This window comes from Aythya ferina (assembly GCF_964211825.1).
Source record: "Aythya ferina genome assembly, chromosome: 1".
Taxonomy (NCBI): Eukaryota; Metazoa; Chordata; class Aves; order Anseriformes; family Anatidae; genus Aythya; species Aythya ferina.
The window spans coordinates 69,935,504-69,957,079 of NC_140296.1; the positions used below are offsets into that span (position 1 = coordinate 69,935,504).

Genomic DNA, 21,576 nt, shown 5'->3' on the forward strand with positions numbered 1-21,576 from the left:
AGTAGTCCAGACTGATATGCAGTGAGATACAAACTAAAGAATTATGCACAATGGAAGGATACAGAAAAATTATTAGAGCAGCCTGTTACATGTAGTCTGTGCACTTTGTTGACATACTAATTTGGTGTCATACATATCTTCAGTACTGCTGTTCTACTAACTCCCTTTTCTTGCAAATGTTCATTTTATAGTCCCATGGAAGGGACTTCTGAGGTCTGAGCTCAAGCTGTGTATGTCATAAATATCAGCTACCACAGTGTCTAACTTCAGCTGCATTTTTCATTTTTCAGCAACCATAAAGATCAGGATGGTGTAATTTGGATGTGTGTGTGGGCTTCCAGTGCATCGGGCAACTGTATGTATGTAGGAGACCTATTGCAGCTTCTGGGAATGGAGACTGAACATATGACTTTCATGGTAATCCAGACTGAGATTGATGTCAGGCTCCTTGTGTCCCTGGGCGAGTTGCCTGTACAGTTAGGAAAGAAGGGAGAGGGAGAACAAATTCAGGGTGTCAACGTTTCTGTATTCTACCCCAGGAGCAGGGAGCAGGTGAGGGCTCTACTTTGCCTTCTCACCCACCAACAGAGCTAATGTGTGAGAAACAGCAGAGTCTCAACCAGAAGCATATGTGACTGCCTCCTCAGGCAAAAAGATCTGGGAACAGGATCATGGTGACTTTTGGTCTTTGCTCTGTAACAGCACAGTAACATGCTTCTTTCTCTGTATCACATGTCAAACCCCAAGTAAGTCTTAAAAATCTCCTGAGGATGAGCTCCATCATCACTGCCAGAGTTCTAACTTTGTCTGTGCACTTCAGCCACAGGACAAGTTTAGCTTTGCAGCTGCGCTTCCCTGAAATTTTTCTAATTACACTGTCACATTTAGAAAGGATGCAAGAAATACACAGGATAGTTCACATTTCCTGTGATAGTTAAAAAAAGGCAGCCACTGCTTTTAAAATGATTGGGATTTTTGTTTGGTTGGCTTTGTATTTGTGTTGTTGTTTGTTTCTTGATAAAAATTATCTAGCAGTACTTTTTTAATACAAAAACGCACCTGGAAGTGTGACTGACAAAAGAATTTCTCCCTTCAGCCCTTATCTCCTCATGGTTTATATAAACTCTGCTATGGCAGTCTACTTTAAAGGTGAGACTTTAAGGCCCCTTTGGTCATTAAAATTTACTTCATATTCCAGTTACCCATAGCACCTTGTTGAAGCAATCTGCTAGTCAGCCTTTGCTGCAGCATCAACATCTACCTCTCCATATGTCATAACTCAGAATGGTTTCAAAATGTAGCCAGCTTTAAAGGGCTTGGCTTTGCTTCATTATAATATAGATGAGCAGCAGGTGCCATCTCATTATGAGATGCTGAGTCTGGAAAAGTGACTTTTCACTCTTAAAATTCTCTTGACTTCTGTACAGTTGTAGAGGAAACGTGCCTCATGAAATGATCTCTTCAAAGCATCTGTAGCTATTATAACCTCCTAAAAATAACTCTCACCCATATCTTAATCTCATCAAAAAGTAAGGGGAAATATAAGCTTGAAGTAATTGCTCAGAAACTGGATGATATTTTTAAAGAGAAGCAGACCAAGGGGTCTCCATGCATCAGAAGGCTGGGCTACAAGGAACAAAAAAAAAGCTGACCGGTTTTTCACCTAAAGGGAGGATGTTTGCATGGTGTCCTCTCACATGTGCCATCCTGTTGTTCTGAAGTGAGGAGCACTTCAGCTAATTAACATCTCCAGCATACTAATTAGCACCTCTAGAAACATGAGAAATATATACTTTTCTTTTAATAATACAATGGCTTAGAGGCTCGAAATAGTTGAGTATCACAATAGGAAGCTCTGTGGAGCAAATGGCAGTGTGTACAGAGTGATCAGCAGGAGAAGAGGATACTGAAGTAAAAACTTACTTGCCAGTAAAAACTTTAAATAGTGGGTGCCACCCTCATGTCCTCAGCAAGGTAAGTGAAGCATAGAGAGAATCCTATCTTCTCTCTGCCACTGGAAAGCATAGGCGATTTCTCTCTCATTTTTCTCCTCGCTATGCCATTTCTCTGAGTCTTTGCATCCAGATAAGGGTGTGGTAAACTGAAGATTGATCCAGTGTAAGTTATATATCCTTTAATAAATAAATAAATAAATAAATAAATAAATAAATAAATAAATAAATAAATAAATTGAAGATGGACATAGTATTTTCTGGAGATGATTCTCTTATCCTAACCTACTGTAGGTTTTATCTCCCTCTATTCTGAGGTTCAGTACCTAGTTTTGCATGCTGTTCAAATTGTCTAACCATGCTGAAGTTGATGGACTTGGACTCTTGAACTTCAGCTACATTTTCACTCCTTACCTATCACACAGCTTGGTTTGTGGAAGTCCATGGGACCACTGTCAGTGTTATTTGTCAATAATGATGAGGATTCCTTTGATTCTGTGAGTGCTGCTGCACTGCCTGCTTTGCAGTGTGATAGCCTTACTGTTACTGTTGTTTTGTTTGAAAATTTCTTCTGCCAAACCAGCTGAGAAGACAGGATGGTTATTATTCTATCTATGTGTTTATTTATGTTGCCAAATTAGCAGACATGGGAAACTTTTTGCAGAAAAGAGCAGGATTTATCACATACAGACAGATGGTTTCATTACAGATGGTCTAATTTCTATGAAAGGTGTGGGGACTGCTTGACTCTGTACAAGCAGCCCTGGGCTTAGGTGACCCCTTTCAAAGGAAATAGGAAACCTTTGACAATTAGGACAGGGAGACTTGTACAGATAGATATGCTGCTGTAATGAGTGGGCGGTTCTCCTTCCCTTAACTGAGAAACATGGTTTTCATTGTTAGTAGAGTCAAGCCTGAATAACTGGTCTATTATTCAAGATATAGAGCTCTCATGTTCACAAAATTGTATCCTTTCTTTATCTGGGAATCTTGTAACAGATTAGTTCAAGTTTTCAAGATATTCAGATTTCACTTTGAACATTATCTGGTTCCTTTCTCACTGGGATTCAATTTGAAAGACGAAACAAATGTTGTCTTCTGTGCCTGTCTCACCTGCTATTCTTCTGCGTGTTCCAGCATGCAAGTATAAGTCAAGGAGCATAGTTTGGGCTATAGGGTTCTTCTTGCTCTCCTCCTTCACTTGTGCATTCATTCTTGCTATCTTTATTTCCTTGATTTAAAAGCCTCCTCCTGGCGAGTGAAGAGAGGCAACACTAGGACAGACATAGTCAGCAACAGTCTGCTTTCTGGGGCAGCAGTGTGCCTGTTTCTGATGACTCTTTTGTCTATGCCAGAGTCCTGGAAAGCTTGTACAAGATTTAAAGACTTAGACCCACCATCTGAGCCCATTACATCCGAATTGCTTTATTCCATGTTTCAGTGAATCCTCTCAGCCATAGGACATGCCATGTTTTTTGGAGTTTGGCTTCCCATCCTGGCAACATTTTGAATGATTGCTGCCTCTAGCATCTTCAGCAATCTGTCCTCAATGAGCAGACAGACAGAATGAAGATCACTTGCTCTGCATTTTAAATTACCAGGAAGAGTAGGAAACAGCTGGGGGAAAAGGAGATAATTAAAACATATTTCTCTTCCAAAATACTTTCAAGGAAAGGCAGTGCAATAGGCTGGAAAGATAGTCCAGGACTAAAATTTGAGATAAAGACAGAAGTTAAAAAGGGTGAAGATAATGTAAATGGAAAAGATCTGGTGTCAGTGGTGATCTGGGTGGGGCACATTTTGAATATGCACATGAATACATGTGGCATGAAACAATAGAACTTCAAGGCAAGGTCATCAGTTACAGTTGAAAAACCTATGCTTGCTGAAAAGCAGAAAGCAGTGCCCAGGAAGTCACATTCCTGCCGATAGGTTGAAGGATGCAGTCTCTTACTTATCCATGTCCCTGGCCAAAGCCATTTGAGCAGGTTAAATCTGAATTAGACACACCATCTGCCAAATCACTGTGTGGTAGTAGGAGAAGATCCCTTGGGAGGGATGGTAAAACAAGTAGCACTGCTGGAAAAACTTATGATGAATGCAACACAAGGGAACCGATATGCTACAGACACGGTCAGGAGATGTGTGGAGACTGAAAATTGAGACGTTGAGCTCTGCAACATGCATTGGGACTGGATGAGTCCACATTTATATTTCTAAGAGCAGGTGCTCTTTCCCCCTCCCCTTCTTTGCAGAACGAGTCCTCTAAACCCGTCAGAGTAGCATGGTATTCCCAGCATCAGCCAAATTTGTGACCGCAGGAACAGTGAAGCTAATAAAGACTGGTATCTTAAGGGCATGCAACTTAAGGATGAGTGTTTGTGGCCTTTCTCTGATCCTTAATAAGTCTACAGCCTTTTCCTCCTCTGGGGGCATTATTAAGAACTGTCTTCCCTGTTTGTGATCTTTTATTTACAGAATACATCAACTGTAAGGTTTACCTTCTTCCGTCAAATTTCACTAAAACCCATCAATGGGTGCCAAAGTTATTGAAGCAAGGGCAGACACAAACATACACAAGGAGTATAATTACATAAGCCTCATTTCCTAAGTGAACCATGCTAAAAAAGATTTAATTACTGTAACTTGGCCCAGAGACACATGAAGCAAAAATTGCTGAGCTTTTGATTTTCTGACTTTTTTTTTTTTTTCCTACTAATACTTGTCAGTATGATTTATACTGGGTCTGGAATAGCCATGAAGTGCACTTTTCAGAAGATAGGTGTTCAGGTTAGAGTCAGGAAGTGAGGATTAACAAGAGTACAGAGCAATTGAGAGCCTGGGGAGAAACAGAGATTCAACCTATCCCAAATGTCTACAAAAAAAAAGGATTTTCACGAATAGGATCTTGCACAAAGAATCTCATTGTTCTGTAATGAGATTCATTTATTTTTTGGTCTAAATACAGACACACACAAACATTTCTTAAAAAGGGTTTCCCATGAGCTGGATATACAGATAATATTTTCTTTCAGAAATATGGGCACATGTTTTGCAAAAACAAATGATTCTGACAGCACCTGGCAGCTGCTTTGTGAAAGTGGTATCCTTGCCTTTTTACCAGCTGTAAGAAAGGCAGGTATGTGAATTAACTAGGGCCAGAAAGCACCTTTGCCTGGGGCAGGCCTGCCAGGCTCCCAGTGCCACAGAAGTTGAGGAAGGGATTTTCTGGCATAGCTTGGAGCACCTCTGTAGTCACAACATTTTGTTTTTTTATGAGCTGAGAAGGATGTCTGGTGGTCTGGAAGGACTTGGGGGACCACAGCCTCTGGAGGATTCAGAGCTGTTGAAGTCAGTTGTGTGGTGTGCTACTATACAACACTGTCACTTTAGCTTCAGGGGAAAATGAAGCAGAAAAAACTACCTGTAGATGGTACATAGACTTATTTTGTTCTCAGAGAAGTTACTGAAGAACAATTCAATACTTCTGAGTTAACTATGAGCAATGCTTTATATGAACTTAAGAACTTTATATGAACTTAAGAACTGAGGAATACTGCATCACATGCAAAAATGAAGGAAGCATGAAGGAAGTACAGCTATTGTGGTTTAATCTGGCAGGCAGCTAGACACTGCACAGCTACTCGCTCGCTCCCTGTCCCCTGCAGAGGGATGAAAGAATCAAAAAGAAGAGTACAAGAACTCATGGGTTGAGATAAAGACAGTTAAATACTAAAGAAAAATAAAAAAAGAGGAAATAAAAGGAAAAATATATATATAATGTAAAAAAGAATAAACAAAGCAAGTGATGTGTAATACAATTGCTCACCACCAGCCAAGAGATGCCTTGCCAGTCCCTGAGCAATGGCAGCTCTTCCGGCCAACTCACCCCAGTTTTACTGCTTAACATGATGCTATATGGTATGGGATATCCATTTGGGCTGATATCTCACTGGCAGGACATCACAAGAAGCTGAAAAATGCTTGGTTCTGTGTAAGAACTGCTCTGAAACAATTAAAACTTGAGTGAGTTTTAATTGCTCATCCTAAATCCAAAACACAGCGCCATACCAACTACTAGGAAGAAAATTAACTCTATCCCAGCCAAAACATGGATGACATCTGATCTCTTCATTTTATTAGGCAAAAGTATTGGTGAGTTGGCTTCTTCAGCCTTAGCTCCACCACAGTCCTTCAATTTTAGAGCAATAATCATAGAATCATAGAATCACAAAATGGTTTGGGTTGGAAGGGGCCTTAAAGATTGCCCAGTTCCAACCCCCCGACATGGGCAGGGACACCTCCCACCAGATCAGGTTGCCCAAAGCCCCATCCAACCTGGCTTTAAACAGTTCCAGAGATGGGGCATCCACAGCTTCTCTGGACAACCTGTTCCACTGCCTCACCATCCTCATAGTAAAGAATTTCCTACTCATATCTAATCTAAACCTACCCTCTTTTAGTTTAAAGCCATTGCTCCTTGTCCTATCACTATACTCTGCGATAGAGTCCCTCCCTGACTTTCCTGTAGCCCTTCTTTACGTATTGGAATGCCACTGACTGAGTGAGTACATACTGATCAATTGATTAGTGTCTGGGACCAAAAATTGAGAAAGAAGCTATCAAGAGACTCAGAATTTATCCTATAGTATAGTATAATATAATGAAATTTACAGTCACTGTGATACACGGACTCATCACAGTAATGTTGCTGTGATCAATGTGTACCTCAAAATGTGAGAAAAGGACATGGGATGGTGCACTACACAGGAGTATTGTATAATTTCCATCAGTGAGTGAGATGAGATATATATTAGATTTTGGGAAAGAAAGGCATTAAATGGAGAAGCAACAACCCTGAGACGCTTGGAAAGTAAATTTCCAAACCAAGGCGCCCATAACTATTACCAGAGAAGATGCAGGTTGTATTTAGTGGATTCAAAATTAATGTATATACTAATTCATCATAACACTGTTGCCGATGTCTAAAGAAAAACAGTGTGCAGTACTCTTCCTAATTTAATGGAGTGTGAATATAAATATATCAGAATCAACAAAGTGTCCTGTTTGTGTGAAACTTCATTTCATCAGATAATTTCTAATGAGCTGTTACTAGATCTTAGACATAGCCTTTACAGAAACTACTCTTTCTGTAAGCATTATGGGATTCCAAAAGTGTGTTAACATGTATCATTAGTTGCCTACTCTTGCATGCTATGCCAGTAAAGTGCAGACAAGTTCCAGGGAGCTGAAATTGAAACAAGCTACAAATAATATTCCTATTACAAATAACAGGAATCTTTGTTGCCTTACTTTAGACTGCTATATATATATTTTTTTCATTTTGTATGAAAGTTCACATGTGTGCCAATGACTAAAAAAAGTGTGTAAATGCTGATAAATCTACCTATAGAATGATAACAACCACATGAATAAAGTTTTTTTCTTTGTTTCTTTGTAAAGAGCTGTTAGACTGAAAACATCTGAGTGGAAGAACCTAGATGTAAATAACTGTTCCACGTGTTAAATTAGATTGTGATGTAAAACAGAAAGAGAAATAATGAGTCTTTCAGTGAAAAAAAAAAAAAAAAAAAAAATATATGGTTGGTTTTCCTCTCTCTCTCTCTTTTTTTTTTTTTTTTTTTTTTTTTCTCTCTCCCCTTTTTTTTATTGTTGGTTATTTGGATGTTTTTTATTATTTGTTTTTGGTGGTGGTGGTGGATTTTTTCAACAGCTGCAAAAGTACTTCAAAAATCTTTGAAAAGATAAACTCACCTAATCTTATGCCTTTTTTTTTTTTTTTCTTTTTAATGTAGTTTATACTGTAAACTGTCATTTTGTTCTGTGAAATGACACTGGAAAAAGATGCTGCATTTTCAGTTTTGAGCATTCTGGTGCCCAAATTAATTATCTTTTATTAACCATTTGTGACACATTCTGAGAATACTTGAAGACTTGATAGTCTTGCACGGAAATCTTCAATCATAACCTGCTTCCATTGATGAAGCACTACACATTTCTGAAGGCTTCTGGAAGCTCATAGGCTTTTCTGGTATTCCAGTGGTTTTCCAGTGAAGTCTGAAATGGGTTTCATGGCAATTCAGAAAATAAATAAATAATAAATAAATAAATAAAAACATTATTGATATCTGGTTCCATGGGTGTTAAAATGTATTGGACAGGCTAGTCACAAACCCTGTGGACTATGTAAACTTAATATATAACTACAATTATTGTTGTAATTGAAATAGGATAGAAAATTTATGTACAGGCGAAAATGTGCATAGTTTGCCGTATATTTCTACCCCAAGAACTGGTAAATAGGTGGATGTTATTACTTCTGTGGATGCTATTACTATTTCATCTTAGCAGCTACTTTCAAACAGTGAATGTCATTTGTTTTTAACTATACTTACCCAATTATTATTATTATTTTGTTTGAGAATACAAAATATTCTTCCCTCTCTTAAGAAATGTAGGATATTCCTTGCCAGTTATTTCTATTTACTTTTTACAAGGAATAGCTTATTCACTTATATTTACATGTTGATAAACTACATTTCTAATCATAATATTGTGTTATCAAATTGTTAATGGATACCCTTTGTCTAGTTGCATTCATACTTAATATAAACTTACTTATAATTGATTAGCAGTTGGAATATCAGGATTATGCGTGTTTAGTATGATCTTTGAACACTTTCTTCTTCATGTGAGAAACATAAAATGAATGCTCAGTGTTAAAAAAAATCCTCATATCAAATATTGAAATAAAAAGCTTATATAGTTTACTTGCAAATGAAAGGAAGAAACCTGTAAGTAAATTATCTCCTTTTCCCCCATTTGCAGTAAAAAACAGAAAACTTTACAGGTGTGTTTTTATTTTTTAATTTTCTTAGCTCTTTATGACCATCTTGTTTACATTACTGGAGTTCTGACTCCCTGACGGAATCTTAGCTTATTCATTATATGATTTCAGATGATACAAAACACATTTTCCCAGCAATTTGTCTAACAAAGCAATGGATGAAGTAAACAATGTTGTCTTTCTCATTAGGATAGTCTTAGCTAAATCTTAGCAGTACTAAGTATCTAGTATCTAGATACTAGTACTAAGTACTAGTATCACTGAAGATAAAGTTAACTATTGCCATTAAAATGCATAACTACAAGTAGCTTAGTAATAGTACAGTAGCTTATAATAGCTTCTAGCTTATAATACCCAAAGTAGTTGAAGTTGATAATGAGCATTTATGGGCTTCCTACCCTTGCTAGGAAGCCTGTTCCAGTGTTTGACCATCCTCATGGCAAAGAGATTTTTCCTAATATCTAGTCTGAACCTCCTCTGGAAACATGAGAAAATCCTGCATACATCATAATATTATTTGACAGTCACTTACAAGCTCTATAGAGAACTGTTTTTTTGTTTTCTCATTCGAGTTCATGTAATCACCTAAACTCAAAAATGTAGCTGCTAGAATATTCATTTTGCACTGTTTGTTTTCTACTATGGAACTCAATGTATACATTTAGCAGTACAATAATAAGGCTGATCTCTCAGTAGTAGAATACAGCTCTTGAAATCTCAACATCACTCAGACAATATTGTAGGCCCCATTAAATACAGATTAAGGAGAGGAGAAAAGGCAAGACTATGAAATAGCTATGTGAGTAAGGAAAAATCAGTGCACACGGTGAGAAAATGAAATTCCATTTCTTTCTGGCACCTTTGTAATAACCAGAAAGCACCTAAATACATGGAGAATAGAACAAATATATATTCCAGAAAAATTCAGATCAGGAGAGAACCCAGACTAGGAAAAACAATTTCAGGGCTTGATTTTTTCTCTGCAAGACAGTGGCAGAAAACTAAAGGTAAAATCTTCACATTGTTCTGTACACTATAGAACATGAGGTTGGGGTGAAGCATCTATTCCATAAAAAGCATGAAATGTGTATGGCTAAGCAAGATTTCTATATACGCCCTTAGTATATAGATCTATGCAAGAATGCTCCTTAGAAAAGGTGCAATTTATATCCAGTAAGCCAGGAGCAAGATGATCCCATCTGCCATTAATGATAAGAACAGAGTTGCAATATAGCTAAATTAGACAAATCTGAACATTTAGCAGGTGTTCTAATTATCAGTGGAATAATTTGTGAGATAATCTGCTAGCCAGAGCAGTGCAAAGAGATAGGCAATAGCATTTGCTGTATGTGAGGCTTCTGAAAATTGCCTTCCAAATAAAACTGTTAGCAAGCAGTAAAAACAAGTATATAAATAAAAATGCATAACAAAACATTAAGATAGGCTGGATGACGATGACAAAACTGTTTGTTTGTTTGTTTGTTTTGGGGGGGTGGTGGTGAAGTCATTTGCAAGACAATAGAAAGTGGGATTATAGGGACAATATATGACAAAAAAAAAAAAAAAAAGTTTTCCAAAACAAATCACTCTTGGTACCAATTTCAAATGAATTAAAAGGAAAAATGTTTGTTAGGCATAAAGACGTGCAAAGATGTGATGTTGAAATAGAATTGCTATTATTTCTAAATATGATCTCAAACTATTCCACCTATGATATGATTGAATATGATTTCTCACTACTGGGGCTGTTTGTGACCAAATCATAGCACTCATAGATGAGAACTATCTGTTTGATTTTAAAAGAAAACTGTGATTGTTTCAGAAAGTAGCAAGCAGAAAAGCCACATCTCAAAACATCTTCAATAGAAAACATGTTTCTCTTCTCAGTCTAGTCTTGTTCATTCTTTTTCCTTCTTTCCCTTCTCATTTTCACCTTTTATTAGCTTTGCTGTTTTCTCTGAGGTGAGATTAGAATTTGTCTATGAGTTGCAAGAAATGAGGAAAATGTATACCTCCTGCAAGATCTAGTTAACAGAAAATCCTTCTTTTGGGACTTCCTTTGCTGACAGCCACACTTGTCTTTTCCTCCTTTCTATTTTGAAGGCCCAAAAGATGCACTGATGCCACAACTTCCTCCCAAAAGTTAAGCTACTATGTAATATATCAGTAAATTGTATTAGTGTTCTAGCACTTCTCTCAAAAAAACAGAATTAGTCCAGGGTAAAAGGGTAATTAATCATTACTGTTGATGATAGTGACTGGATCCTCTAGTTTTTTTGCCAGAGTGATATCACAATCATATTAAAATACATTTTAAGTAGAAAATCTTTCTCTCTTCATTGAAAGATGTAATCAGGGCAGTTTTAGATCCATTGTTCTACAGTTATAATTATGTTGGTCGATTTTTTCATGAGCTAATGTACAGTTAATAAGGTGTCAATTACCAATGAAAGAAAATAGGGCAAAGAATAACATTTATAGTTACTGTAGTTATCACCGAAGTGCAATTATCTGCAACTGCTGAAATAAATCACTTCAGGTTTTAAAGCTATCTTTACAGCATTCCTGTCTGTCTTTTTTTATTATAGCTGCCTTTTGAAATACCTCATCATTTTTCTTTTTTATTTTTAAAACAGTGAGAAGAAAAAAAAAAAAAAAAAAAAAAAAAAAAAAAAAAACACTTCATTTGTGAACAGAGAACTCAATCTGCATTAAATTGTTGTTTTTTTTTCCATAGGTCCTAAGTAAACACAAAGAAATGTCTCAGTTCTCTTACCCTACTTCTCTCTACCCTAATAACCATTCTGAAAAGACATAATGAAGCTTCTATACCCCTTATTTTTATTTTATTCTACCTTAAACAAGTTGAAATGGAACTTTGCACTTTCTGTGATACAATTTTGCTTAATAAGTGCATGAAGTCATGAAATCTAAGGTAATGTCATTTTTAATGGGGGAACCTGAAGGATTCTTCTAGTTAAAAGCACATACACCTTTTGAGGACAAAAATCAGACAGATACAGGATTACACTGTGAAACCTCTACCTCTGAAACACAGAGAATTTAGGATTTTAAATGCAGTTTGCTGTCCAATGAGGAAGCATTTAGAAATACAGATAGCAAGAAAAAAGCTCAGACAGCATCTGATTTGCCATCCATAGCATGGTACCAGAGAAAGTTGCATTTCTGGACTTCATTATCCTCTTTGTCTGACCAAGGCAGTGTTGACACAGGTCTCCCAATTAGCCTGAAGAAGAATTTTGCATCCAAGGAAGCAAAGTGTGTATGGAAGCAGCTGGCTGCAAGGTGTAAAGGGCTATCTCAAATGGCCTGTATCTAATTGCATCAGGGTATCCTTCTCTCGCTGGAGTACGTTAATCAGTAGCAGTTCAATCTACCACACACCCTCCATGTCTGTGGTGTAAACTGAGTACTAGCTGATGGCGACAGCTTGTCTGTCAGATCACACTTTCTCCTGACTTCGAGAGTATCTCTACCACCCCTGGAAAAGCAGAACATTCCCAGAATCCAGCTATGTTTTTCAAATATATACTCCACTCACAAGCATCAGCCTCCTGGCAGATACTTAACCGAACTGATTCTTCATTTCTTGCCTGCTTCCCCTACATTTTCAGCTTTGCTGCTGATTAACTCCTCATTGCTCACTCTGGGCATATAAATTTTTCTAAATCTAGGAAGGAGATATGAGTTTCCTTGTTTCATTATTCTTTCTACTACAAGCAGGGTCTGTCTGTGTTATATTTGAATACTAAGTGAGAAGAACCAGCAGTAAAAAAGAAAAAAAAGATGTCTAAAAAGTCAAAAGACTTTTTTTTCTTCCTTTTTTTTTTCTTTTTTTTTTTTTTTCTTTCCATGTCTCTCATTTTTATTAACTTCAGGAGGATGTTTCCAATAAAAGATTTTTTGGATGGAAGTTTGTTCCTTCAGTTGTCTGTGTCCTTTTTGATATGACCCCTTTTTTGCTGTCTTCCTCCCTTCTATACCCTTGCTAAAATAGATTCATTATCACACAGAAAAAAAGGTAACACAAAGAAATCAAGCATTGATCAGAGATGCCCAAAACAGCAACAGCACAGGGGAAATCAAGATTAGAGTCAGTATGCACTAGTAGGCATGAATATATCAATGCTCATATTATGGAAGTTGCTGATGTTTCATCAGGACTGATTCCTGAAGCAGATGTTCTTCAAGTGCCACTTGACACCATTTTTCTCTCCTACCTTGTGACTGCACACATCTATCCAGCCTGGTGATGTTTCTGGTCTTGACCATTACTCCAGCAGTTTGGTAGAGGCTTCTGTGCAAACCACTTAGTCTCCAGAGAAAGTGAAGCAGTATGAGCATGAAGAATTAAGTTTAACTATTTTTAACCTGTCAGTTATAAATGCTATGGTGGTGATGTGAGAAGATGTGGTAACATGACTTCAACTATTCCAATAATAAAAGGGAAATAAAACAAAATCCACAGACTCTCACAGGTTGTCATGACAATTTGGCTTTCTGTTATAATAAGTTTACCTCCCAAACAGCAAAAAATGCATTTATTACTTATCTGTGTTTCCATTACTGGAGTTAAAATCAGTGGTACACTTTGTAAATACGTATGTTTAAGCCTTTGAGTAAAACATCAAGGTACCAATCATTTGTATTAACTGGAATAGCCATTAAATATGTTTGGTGAAAGTAAACAGGAGGTATTACATGGATACTTCCTACACGGCTCTTAAAGAAATAAATTCAACAATTTTTTTCTTGATTTCTTTTTACAAATGCATGTAAGTGCCAGTCTTATGAAAAAAAAAATGTTCAAGGTGCTCTCTTTGATACATTAGAATATAAATCTTAAACCTTTGGAAGATATGAATAGCTACAACAGAACATACAAAACAACTATCAGGCCAAAAAAAGGCAGAACATAAAGGCACACAAATAAATTAATGGGAGGGGGAGGGTGAATGGAGGTCTTAGGCTGAACAGCTCTTGAGTTTCATATTACCAGAGCTTGGACAGCTGTAACACAGAAGTGTCATTTGGTTGTTGGGGTTGTCTTTTTCCCATTCTGTTTTCCTTGCTGACTTACTAGCACACACTGAAAACCCTCCTTGTTCTCTTGGAGTCTTGCTCTGCTGCAGAATGGATATTCTCACATACCCTAGAGTAAATTGTCAGGTTAAATATATTTGATAGAAATTTGATTAGCATGGATGGCTTGATGCCACAAGGTCAAGAATTTAAGGTAATTTACTGCCATTTGGTATGCTGATGAAGTGAAAGAAAACAGATATTTCTATAGATATTATATTCATAGTTGTGTTGTAGGCTGAATAGTAGAGCTTGTGTTTTCTTCTGGAAACACTGAAAACTCCAAGTCTGATATTTTCTAAAATGATACATTTATAGTGCTAGAAGTAATTAGGCTATATACAAGAAATATTACTTATCACTGAAAGTACCATTGTGAACAGTCATTGTCCACTCTGAAAGTTAGATAAATCTTAGGTGTGAAATACTGTTCAATCAGATGTGTCATTTTTTCCATAAGAAATATTATATTTTTAAATGAATTGAAAAAGAAAGTCACCCAGCACTGGAGCTGAACATAACAGCAGTTATTTAAAAGGTTGAAACTCCCATTGAACCACACATACCTGCCTCCCGTGATTTAAGTAACCCAGCCATTGTAAGAGCAGATGTCAGTATCTGTGGATAAAAGGGAGTGTTACTGAAAGGGCATGATGGTCTCCTGAAGTCAGTTACTTACTATCTAATGGCAATGAGTAATACTGAAAGTAGTCATTCTCAAATTGAATCTGTCTCTTAGACAAAAATACAGGAAAAATACTGAACAACAAGAATCATCAACTTGCTCCTGACTGTGTGCTACTTGTACCAGGATAAATAGCTATGTCTTACTTCATACAACAGCAAGTTTCACATGTTACTGACACTGTAATGAATTTTAGGTGGGCTACCCATGGGATGAAGTAGAAAGACCAAAAATCAGGCAGAATCATAGAATCATCTGGGTTGAAGAAGACCCTTAAGGTCATCAGATCCAACCTAACTGTACCAAGTCCACCACTAAACCATGTCCCTGAGCACCACAAAGATGTCTCTTAAATACATCCAGGGATGGGGACTCCATCACTTCTCTGGTCAGCCCGTTCCAGTGCTAGACTGCCCTCTCCATGATGAATTTCTTCCTGATATCCAATCTAAACTTCCTCTGGCAAAACTTGAGACCATTTCCTTACTTTCTATCACTTGTCACTTGAGAAAAGAAACCAACATCCTTTTTGCCGCAGCCTCCTTTCAGGTACCAATAGAGAGCGATGAGGCCTTCTCTGCACCAGATTAAACCTCCTCATTTCCCTTAGCTGCTCCTTATATCTTGTCCCTTTCTAGTCCCTTCACCAGCTTTGTTGCTCTTCTCTGCACATGCTCAAGTAACTATATTCTTCTTGTAGTAAGAGGCACAAACCTGAACACGGTACTCAAGATGCGGTCTCACTAGTGGCACATACAAAGGGGCAAAGAAGTTGAATTAAAGACTAACTGATGCAACTTTTTCAGTAACGCTTGGAAGAAAAGTAAAATGTTCATTTTAGATCCATCTAAAATAATATGTTTAAGAAAATGTTACTTCCAGGATATTTAAAATATTTTTACTTGCAATAATTATGGTTAAACCTTAATAAAATAAAATAAAAATATATATTTGAAGTTAAAAATTTAAAGATTTAATTTTTAAAATGTTCGACTGAAATATGACAGAGCTGAAATCTTTAATTTTGAATATGTCAAATGAAATAAGTTGACACTTTCAACTCTCCCGAAACTGTTCTTTCCTTCCAAAATATTAGTGAACTCAGTGAGTCACCAAAGAAAGATCCATACTCTCTGGAGTTATCTCTTGCTGATCAAATTTCTCCTGTCATAATGCAAACACAATCCCACATTTTTAAGATCCTAATATTTTGGTGTCTTCAATGTGATTTTTATGAGAGAATATTTTTGAATTCACCTGAGAAAAGGGGTCCTGCCTGCTACAAAATCTGCAAATCAGTGCTTTGGGCAACAAGTTCTGCAGTGTGAGCTGGTGCAGGGAGTGCAAGAGGACAGTGGTTTCATTTCCTCTGTATTGGGTAGCACATGCATACTAGGAGGTACAGAACACATTGGCAGCCTCCCTTATAATCCCAATTCTGCTTTGAAGGGAGGGGACAATTCTGCCACTGCCACCTGGTGTGAGAACACAGCAGCCACAGCATGATGAGGAGGACATCTGATGCCTCTTTTGTCCTGAACTGTGGGGAAAAAAGTATCCAAATTAAACCAAGTTAAGGCTTTTGAGGTAAAATGTAGGCCTTTCAGTTAGACAAAGACATTGTTTGGTTAGAAATGTGATCAGAGTGCTCAGTCAAATAGGAGCCAGGCTCAAGGAGATTTCAGAGTATTCATGGCTAAGGCCACCAGACCCTGCAAAGCTCTCTATTCTTTCACTGTACCTCTGCATCTTCTGCCGTAATCTGCCAGTCAAAAAAAAAAAAAAAATTAATCTTTAAATCAATCTCACAAACTGGCACAACAGAATTGGCAGTGAAAATTGCTTGGCAGCAAGAGATCTTGTGGAGAGTGGCAGGGCTTGTGCTTATTATTCATTTGGGTTCTTCATGTGTTGTTCCTTTATTTACATTGATGGAAAATATGTGAATGTTACATTTTGAATTAACACATAGTAATTTTGTACAGATTAGAATTGAGGGACTTGTGGGTAATTTTCATGCTGTGTTATGAAAAGGGATAAATGAGGTCATGTACACCTTATAACAATGCCCCAGTGGGATGAAACTTTAAACAAGCTGACAAAATCGCAGATAGGAACACATCAAAGAAATAGCACCATGACCACAGAAGATGTTTTGCAACGTAAATATCAAAACTTATTAGTAACTAATGGGGAAAAAAAATACTGATGAGATAGGTATATTAACTGCCTATTGTTGTTAGGTTTTTAATTTGCTTTGTAATCTACACCTACTGTATTAATTTTTAGATGAATAGGAATGTATTGGATTATGCATTAGAGAACAATCTAGTCTTAACTGTTGTGGGCATGTTGTTTTCTAGATGGTCTATTATTATGATTAGGGCTGGTTGAAAATTTTCTGTTGGACTGCTATTGGAAAATGCAGTCTCTTACAAAAAAAAAAAAAAAAGAAATTAAATATTGGCATGAGAATTCTGTTTTCTAAGTTCTAAATTGATAAAGACTTTCAGAAGCTATTTCAGCTGTGTAGATCAGGTGATGCCTTGTTAAATACTGTGGCCTTTAAAGTAAGATGATGGCATAATCACATTAAGAATCCCAGGCTAATTAAAAAATTCACAAGTTTCTGCATTGTTTTGAGTTCATTTTGGAAGTATAGTAGCACACATACCATTAGAACTATTGTCACATTTAAAACAATCTGTCCTTTTCAATTGTTTACATCTTCCCCACCAACATTTTTTTTTCCTTTTATTAGCTTTCACAACTTATTTAGAATGCATGTAAATCAGTATATTTACTATGTCTGGATGTCTGGACTTCAAATCAATGGCATCTCTGAAGAAATCTACTTTCGATAGAACAAATCAGAATTTTTCTCCATTGGGAAAAAAAAAATCATGCAGAATCGTAGCATTCCTCGAATTACAACTCTATTTTTGTGTGCCTTGTTACTCTTTTGTTGAATTCTGCCACCAAGATCACTGACAAAGCATCAGATCAGAAATTGATTTGTTCTCAAATATGAGGCAGATACTTTTCGGCACCATCCTTTTTATGAAATAAAATGTATATATGTATTTATTTATTTATTTATTTTTAGATGGCTACCCTAAAGAAGAAATGATTTACAGATGGAGAAAAAACTCAGTAGAGGCTGCTGACCAGAAGTCTTGGAGACTCTATCAGTTTGACTTTATGGGTCTCAGAAATACTTCAGAAATTGTGAAAACCTCTGCAGGTAAGAATGACACAAATGGCAGTGCTTATTTTAGAAAACTACATATTTCAAAATATTTATTCCAAGTTTGCTTTCATTCAAATGTAAGTTGATTGTCATGTGTATCTATGTTGACATAAGACCTCTAAAGTGAAGACTTTAAAACTGTTGGCTTTGGTTAACTTCCTTTTTTTGGTTAACTTCATTTTCTTTTTCTTTACTCTTTATGTAATTTCACAAACTAAAGAATAAATGATACCTTGGCATGGCTGTTTGTTATATACTTAAATTTTTATATTATTCTCGGTTAAGTTTATTTAAGCTATTCCTGCATTGAGACATATATCTTCACCATAAATTAAAGATTTTAAGCACAATGGTAGGGTTAGTGATGCTAGAACCTTTCTTGAGTAGTTAATCATTTAGCCACAGGCTTAGTATTTTTCTTGATATTTCAAAGTCACTCTGTTTCTCAGCTGATATATGCCTTTGCTAATGACCTTACTGACTGACTGTAATTAAAATCTAATAATGCCTCTTTTATTCCTTCAGAAGTATTACTCTTTCTTGTAATAACAGCAACATGGGTAAAAAGGTGTTTAAATAGCATGTTAGCTGAGCTGGATAAGTTCTTACGAAATTCAAACACTATCAAAACTTTATGCATGACTGAAGTAAGCTTCATGATTACTCTGATTCTGTAGTAAGCTCTATGATTATCATTTGTTAAGTCTTCTCTCAGCCAGAGACCTATTAGAAGTAACCACCTGCTTAACTGATGGTAAATTTTTGAAAATCCTATTACTATTATTATTATTATTATTATAAGCAGTGTTATGTTACAATTTGGGAAACACTGAACAATTAATAAAAATGATTAATCTCTGAAACTACTGCTGTTGGGTGATTGCCTACCGACTGACATTACTAATGTATTCTCAGGACTGGATAGCAACTTTTATTTTATTTTATTTTTTAATGAAACGTCACTAAAGTTTTAGCGAATATTTTGTTTTGGTAATTTAGCAGATCAAAATGTTACAAGTATGTAAAAGTTTTTTATGTTATGGATACAAACCCTTGAAGTCTGTGAGTTTCTTAGGAATGCAAATTTATCAGAGGAGTAATCAATAAATTGAACCAGGAGCTGTTGAGTAATAACAAAGCATGAAATAATAACTCATTAAAGTATCTATTTATAGAATCATATAATCATTGAGGTTGGAAGAAACCTTTGAGGTCATCAAGTCCAATAACCTGCCTGACCTACTGAGTCCCATTGCTAAACCATGTCTCTTAGTGCCACTAAGGCAGGCATGACTGTTAATGCCTCAGGAAATATATTTCCTATGTTCTTTTTGAGGCACTCATCAACCCAGGGCCCGGAGTATGGAAAACTAACTAGTGCATTGGGAAACCTTGAGCATGCTTTATGCTACATTGCAAGGATTCCCAAAAGGAGGGTGGGGCATAAAGCCTGCCTGGGACTGTGGAATATGTCTCAGAGGCAAAATTTAAGATATTTCTCTGACTACCTGCAGTGAGCACAGAAGTATATGCATAACAGGGAGGCTGTGTTAGGGTTGCCCCTACAGTAATGTGGACACACAGGAGCTCCCTTGGTTTTGGGCTGCTCCCTGGAGATGCCACTTGCCATGGACTAGCCTCAGGGAGCCTGTAGATGTCCCACCAGTCACCATCCTTTTACAGCGTGGAGACAGAAGGAGCAGCATTGTTTAGAGTGCAGCTCAGGAAATTGTTCAGAGTTATGAGATGGAGTTGGGAAAAGGAAAGCAGGCAGAGTACCAACAGCAGCTTCCTGACAATGAGAGCTACTAAACTGTCATCTGTTCCTCCTCAGGGAAATTACGGAAACTACTATTATACAGGACAAAGTAGATCAGACAAAGTATGAGAAAATGTACTGCAGGCAACAGTCCTCCACAGTCCTCCACTAACAGAAGATGGATTCAAAAGCCTAACATCTTTTTTTACTTCTAACTTACATCCTCCTGCTGTTTTATGACACTATTACTTCTCAATAAAGTATGTGTTCATCTACAGTATGGGAGCTGCCACAGCATTACCTACCTGGATCCAGTTCAGATGTACCTTTTAAGCTCCTTATCAGCAGTGTTACAGTGATAATGAAGACAGGTCACACTGACCACACGGCAACATGTTGCTTTTCTTCCAGTATTTGTATAAGCCAGTTCATTTTCCCCAAATGACTAGATTTTGTACTCAGCAGAGTTCTGCTAGTTGATATTATTTCAGGCTTCCTTTTTTTTTTTTTTTTTTTCCCCAAACATTTAAATAACCCTTATGTTAATCTGGCAGTTTTGGAGTTATACAGGTAGGAAGCCAGCTATAACAAAGACTATGTCTGAAATCTAAGCAAGATGAGAAATACTGTCATAATGCTGACATATCTTACCTTGTGCCAGCAGTGAGTTAAAGCATTAACACAGTGATGTGCTTTACTCTTACAAGAATACTGTCTTTTCTTACAATAATCTGTCAGCCAGGAAAAGTTTTCATGGCCATCTGGAAGAGGTACTCATCTTTTTTCTTGAGGATGATTTTGAATTTCATGCTAAGATACACATATAACCCAATTAATACCTACTACATCTGATGAACACATGGAATGCACAGCAGAGCTCACTGTGCTGGTGCTGTCGCCATGCACCTTTACACCCTAAGCAAGCTCTCACTGTTAGGTGATGTCAAACTAATTCACAAGTATGAGAGAATTCCCCTGTTGCCATCTGGCAAGATACTCAAATACTATAGCAAGAACAATTCTCATGCTACAATGTCAAATAAGGTTTATAAAGATAATTAAAGTAGAGGGAATACTAAACCACCTGGCACTGAGCTGTGGGAAGAAAAAAAAAAAAAAAAAAAGGAACTGCATATAAGGAGAAAAACTTGAAATTTTAAACTTGCAAATCATCCAATGGAAGGGTGATCGTGAAAACAGAAGAGAGAGAGAGAGAGAGAGAGTCATAATTTAGAGACATCACTGTGTGTTCACAGTAAATTATAGAGTCACAGAATGGTTTGGGTTGGAAGGCGCCTTAAAGATCATTTAACTCCAACTCCCCTGCCATGGGCCAGATGCCTTCCACTAGATCAGGTTGCCAAAGCTCTATCCAACCTGGCCTTGAGCAATTCCAGGCAGGGGGTATCCACAGCTTCTCTGGACAACCTGTGCCAGTTCCTCACTGTCCTCTGAGTAAAGAATTTCTTCCTAATATCTAATCAAAATCTACCCTCAGTTAGTTTAAAGCCATTAGCCCTTGTCTTATCACAACATGCCTTGACAGAATCCCTCCCAGGCTTTCCTGTAGTCCCCTTTAGGAACTAGAAGGCCACTATAACATCTCCATGGAGCTTCTCTTGTCCAAGCTGAACAACGCCAACCCTCTCAGCCTGTGTTTAAACAAGAGGTGCTGCAGCTCTATGATCGTTCTTGTGGCCTTATTCCAATACAGCCATGTCCTTCTTGTGTTGGGGGTCCCAGACCTGAACACAGCAATCCAGGTGGGGTCTCATGAGAGCAGAGGGGGAGAACCACCTCCCTTGATCTTCTGGCCACACTTCTTTAGTTGCACCCCAGGGAACAGTTGACTTTCTGGGCTACAAATGCGTATTGTTGGCTCATATAGAGGTGTTCATCCACCAGTACCCCAAGGTCCTTCTCCACAGGACAGTTCTGTGTCCAGTCATCACCCAGGCT

General features: G+C 37.2%; 1 protein-coding gene and 1 long non-coding RNA gene across 3 annotated transcripts in view; one reads left to right on the forward strand and one right to left on the reverse strand.

The window, feature by feature from the left end:
- GABRG3 (gamma-aminobutyric acid type A receptor subunit gamma3) overlaps positions 1–21,576 on the forward strand; it is a 342,220-nt gene that overhangs the window by 273,697 nt on the left and 46,947 nt on the right. For both annotated transcript variants that reach the window (XM_084538857.1, XM_084538858.1), the window contains one exon: positions 17,715–17,852. In XM_084538857.1, coding sequence (XP_084394983.1) covers positions 17,715–17,852 — 138 coding nt within the window. The remainder of the gene's footprint in view (positions 1–17,714; positions 17,853–21,576) is intronic.
- On the reverse strand, positions 13,321–20,641 carry LOC311446173. The gene is made up of 4 exons (XR_014698775.1): positions 20,524–20,641; positions 20,269–20,427; positions 14,490–14,541; positions 13,321–13,993 (listed from the first exon to the last, which is right to left on the reverse strand). It is a non-coding gene; the product is annotated as an uncharacterized lncRNA (long non-coding RNA).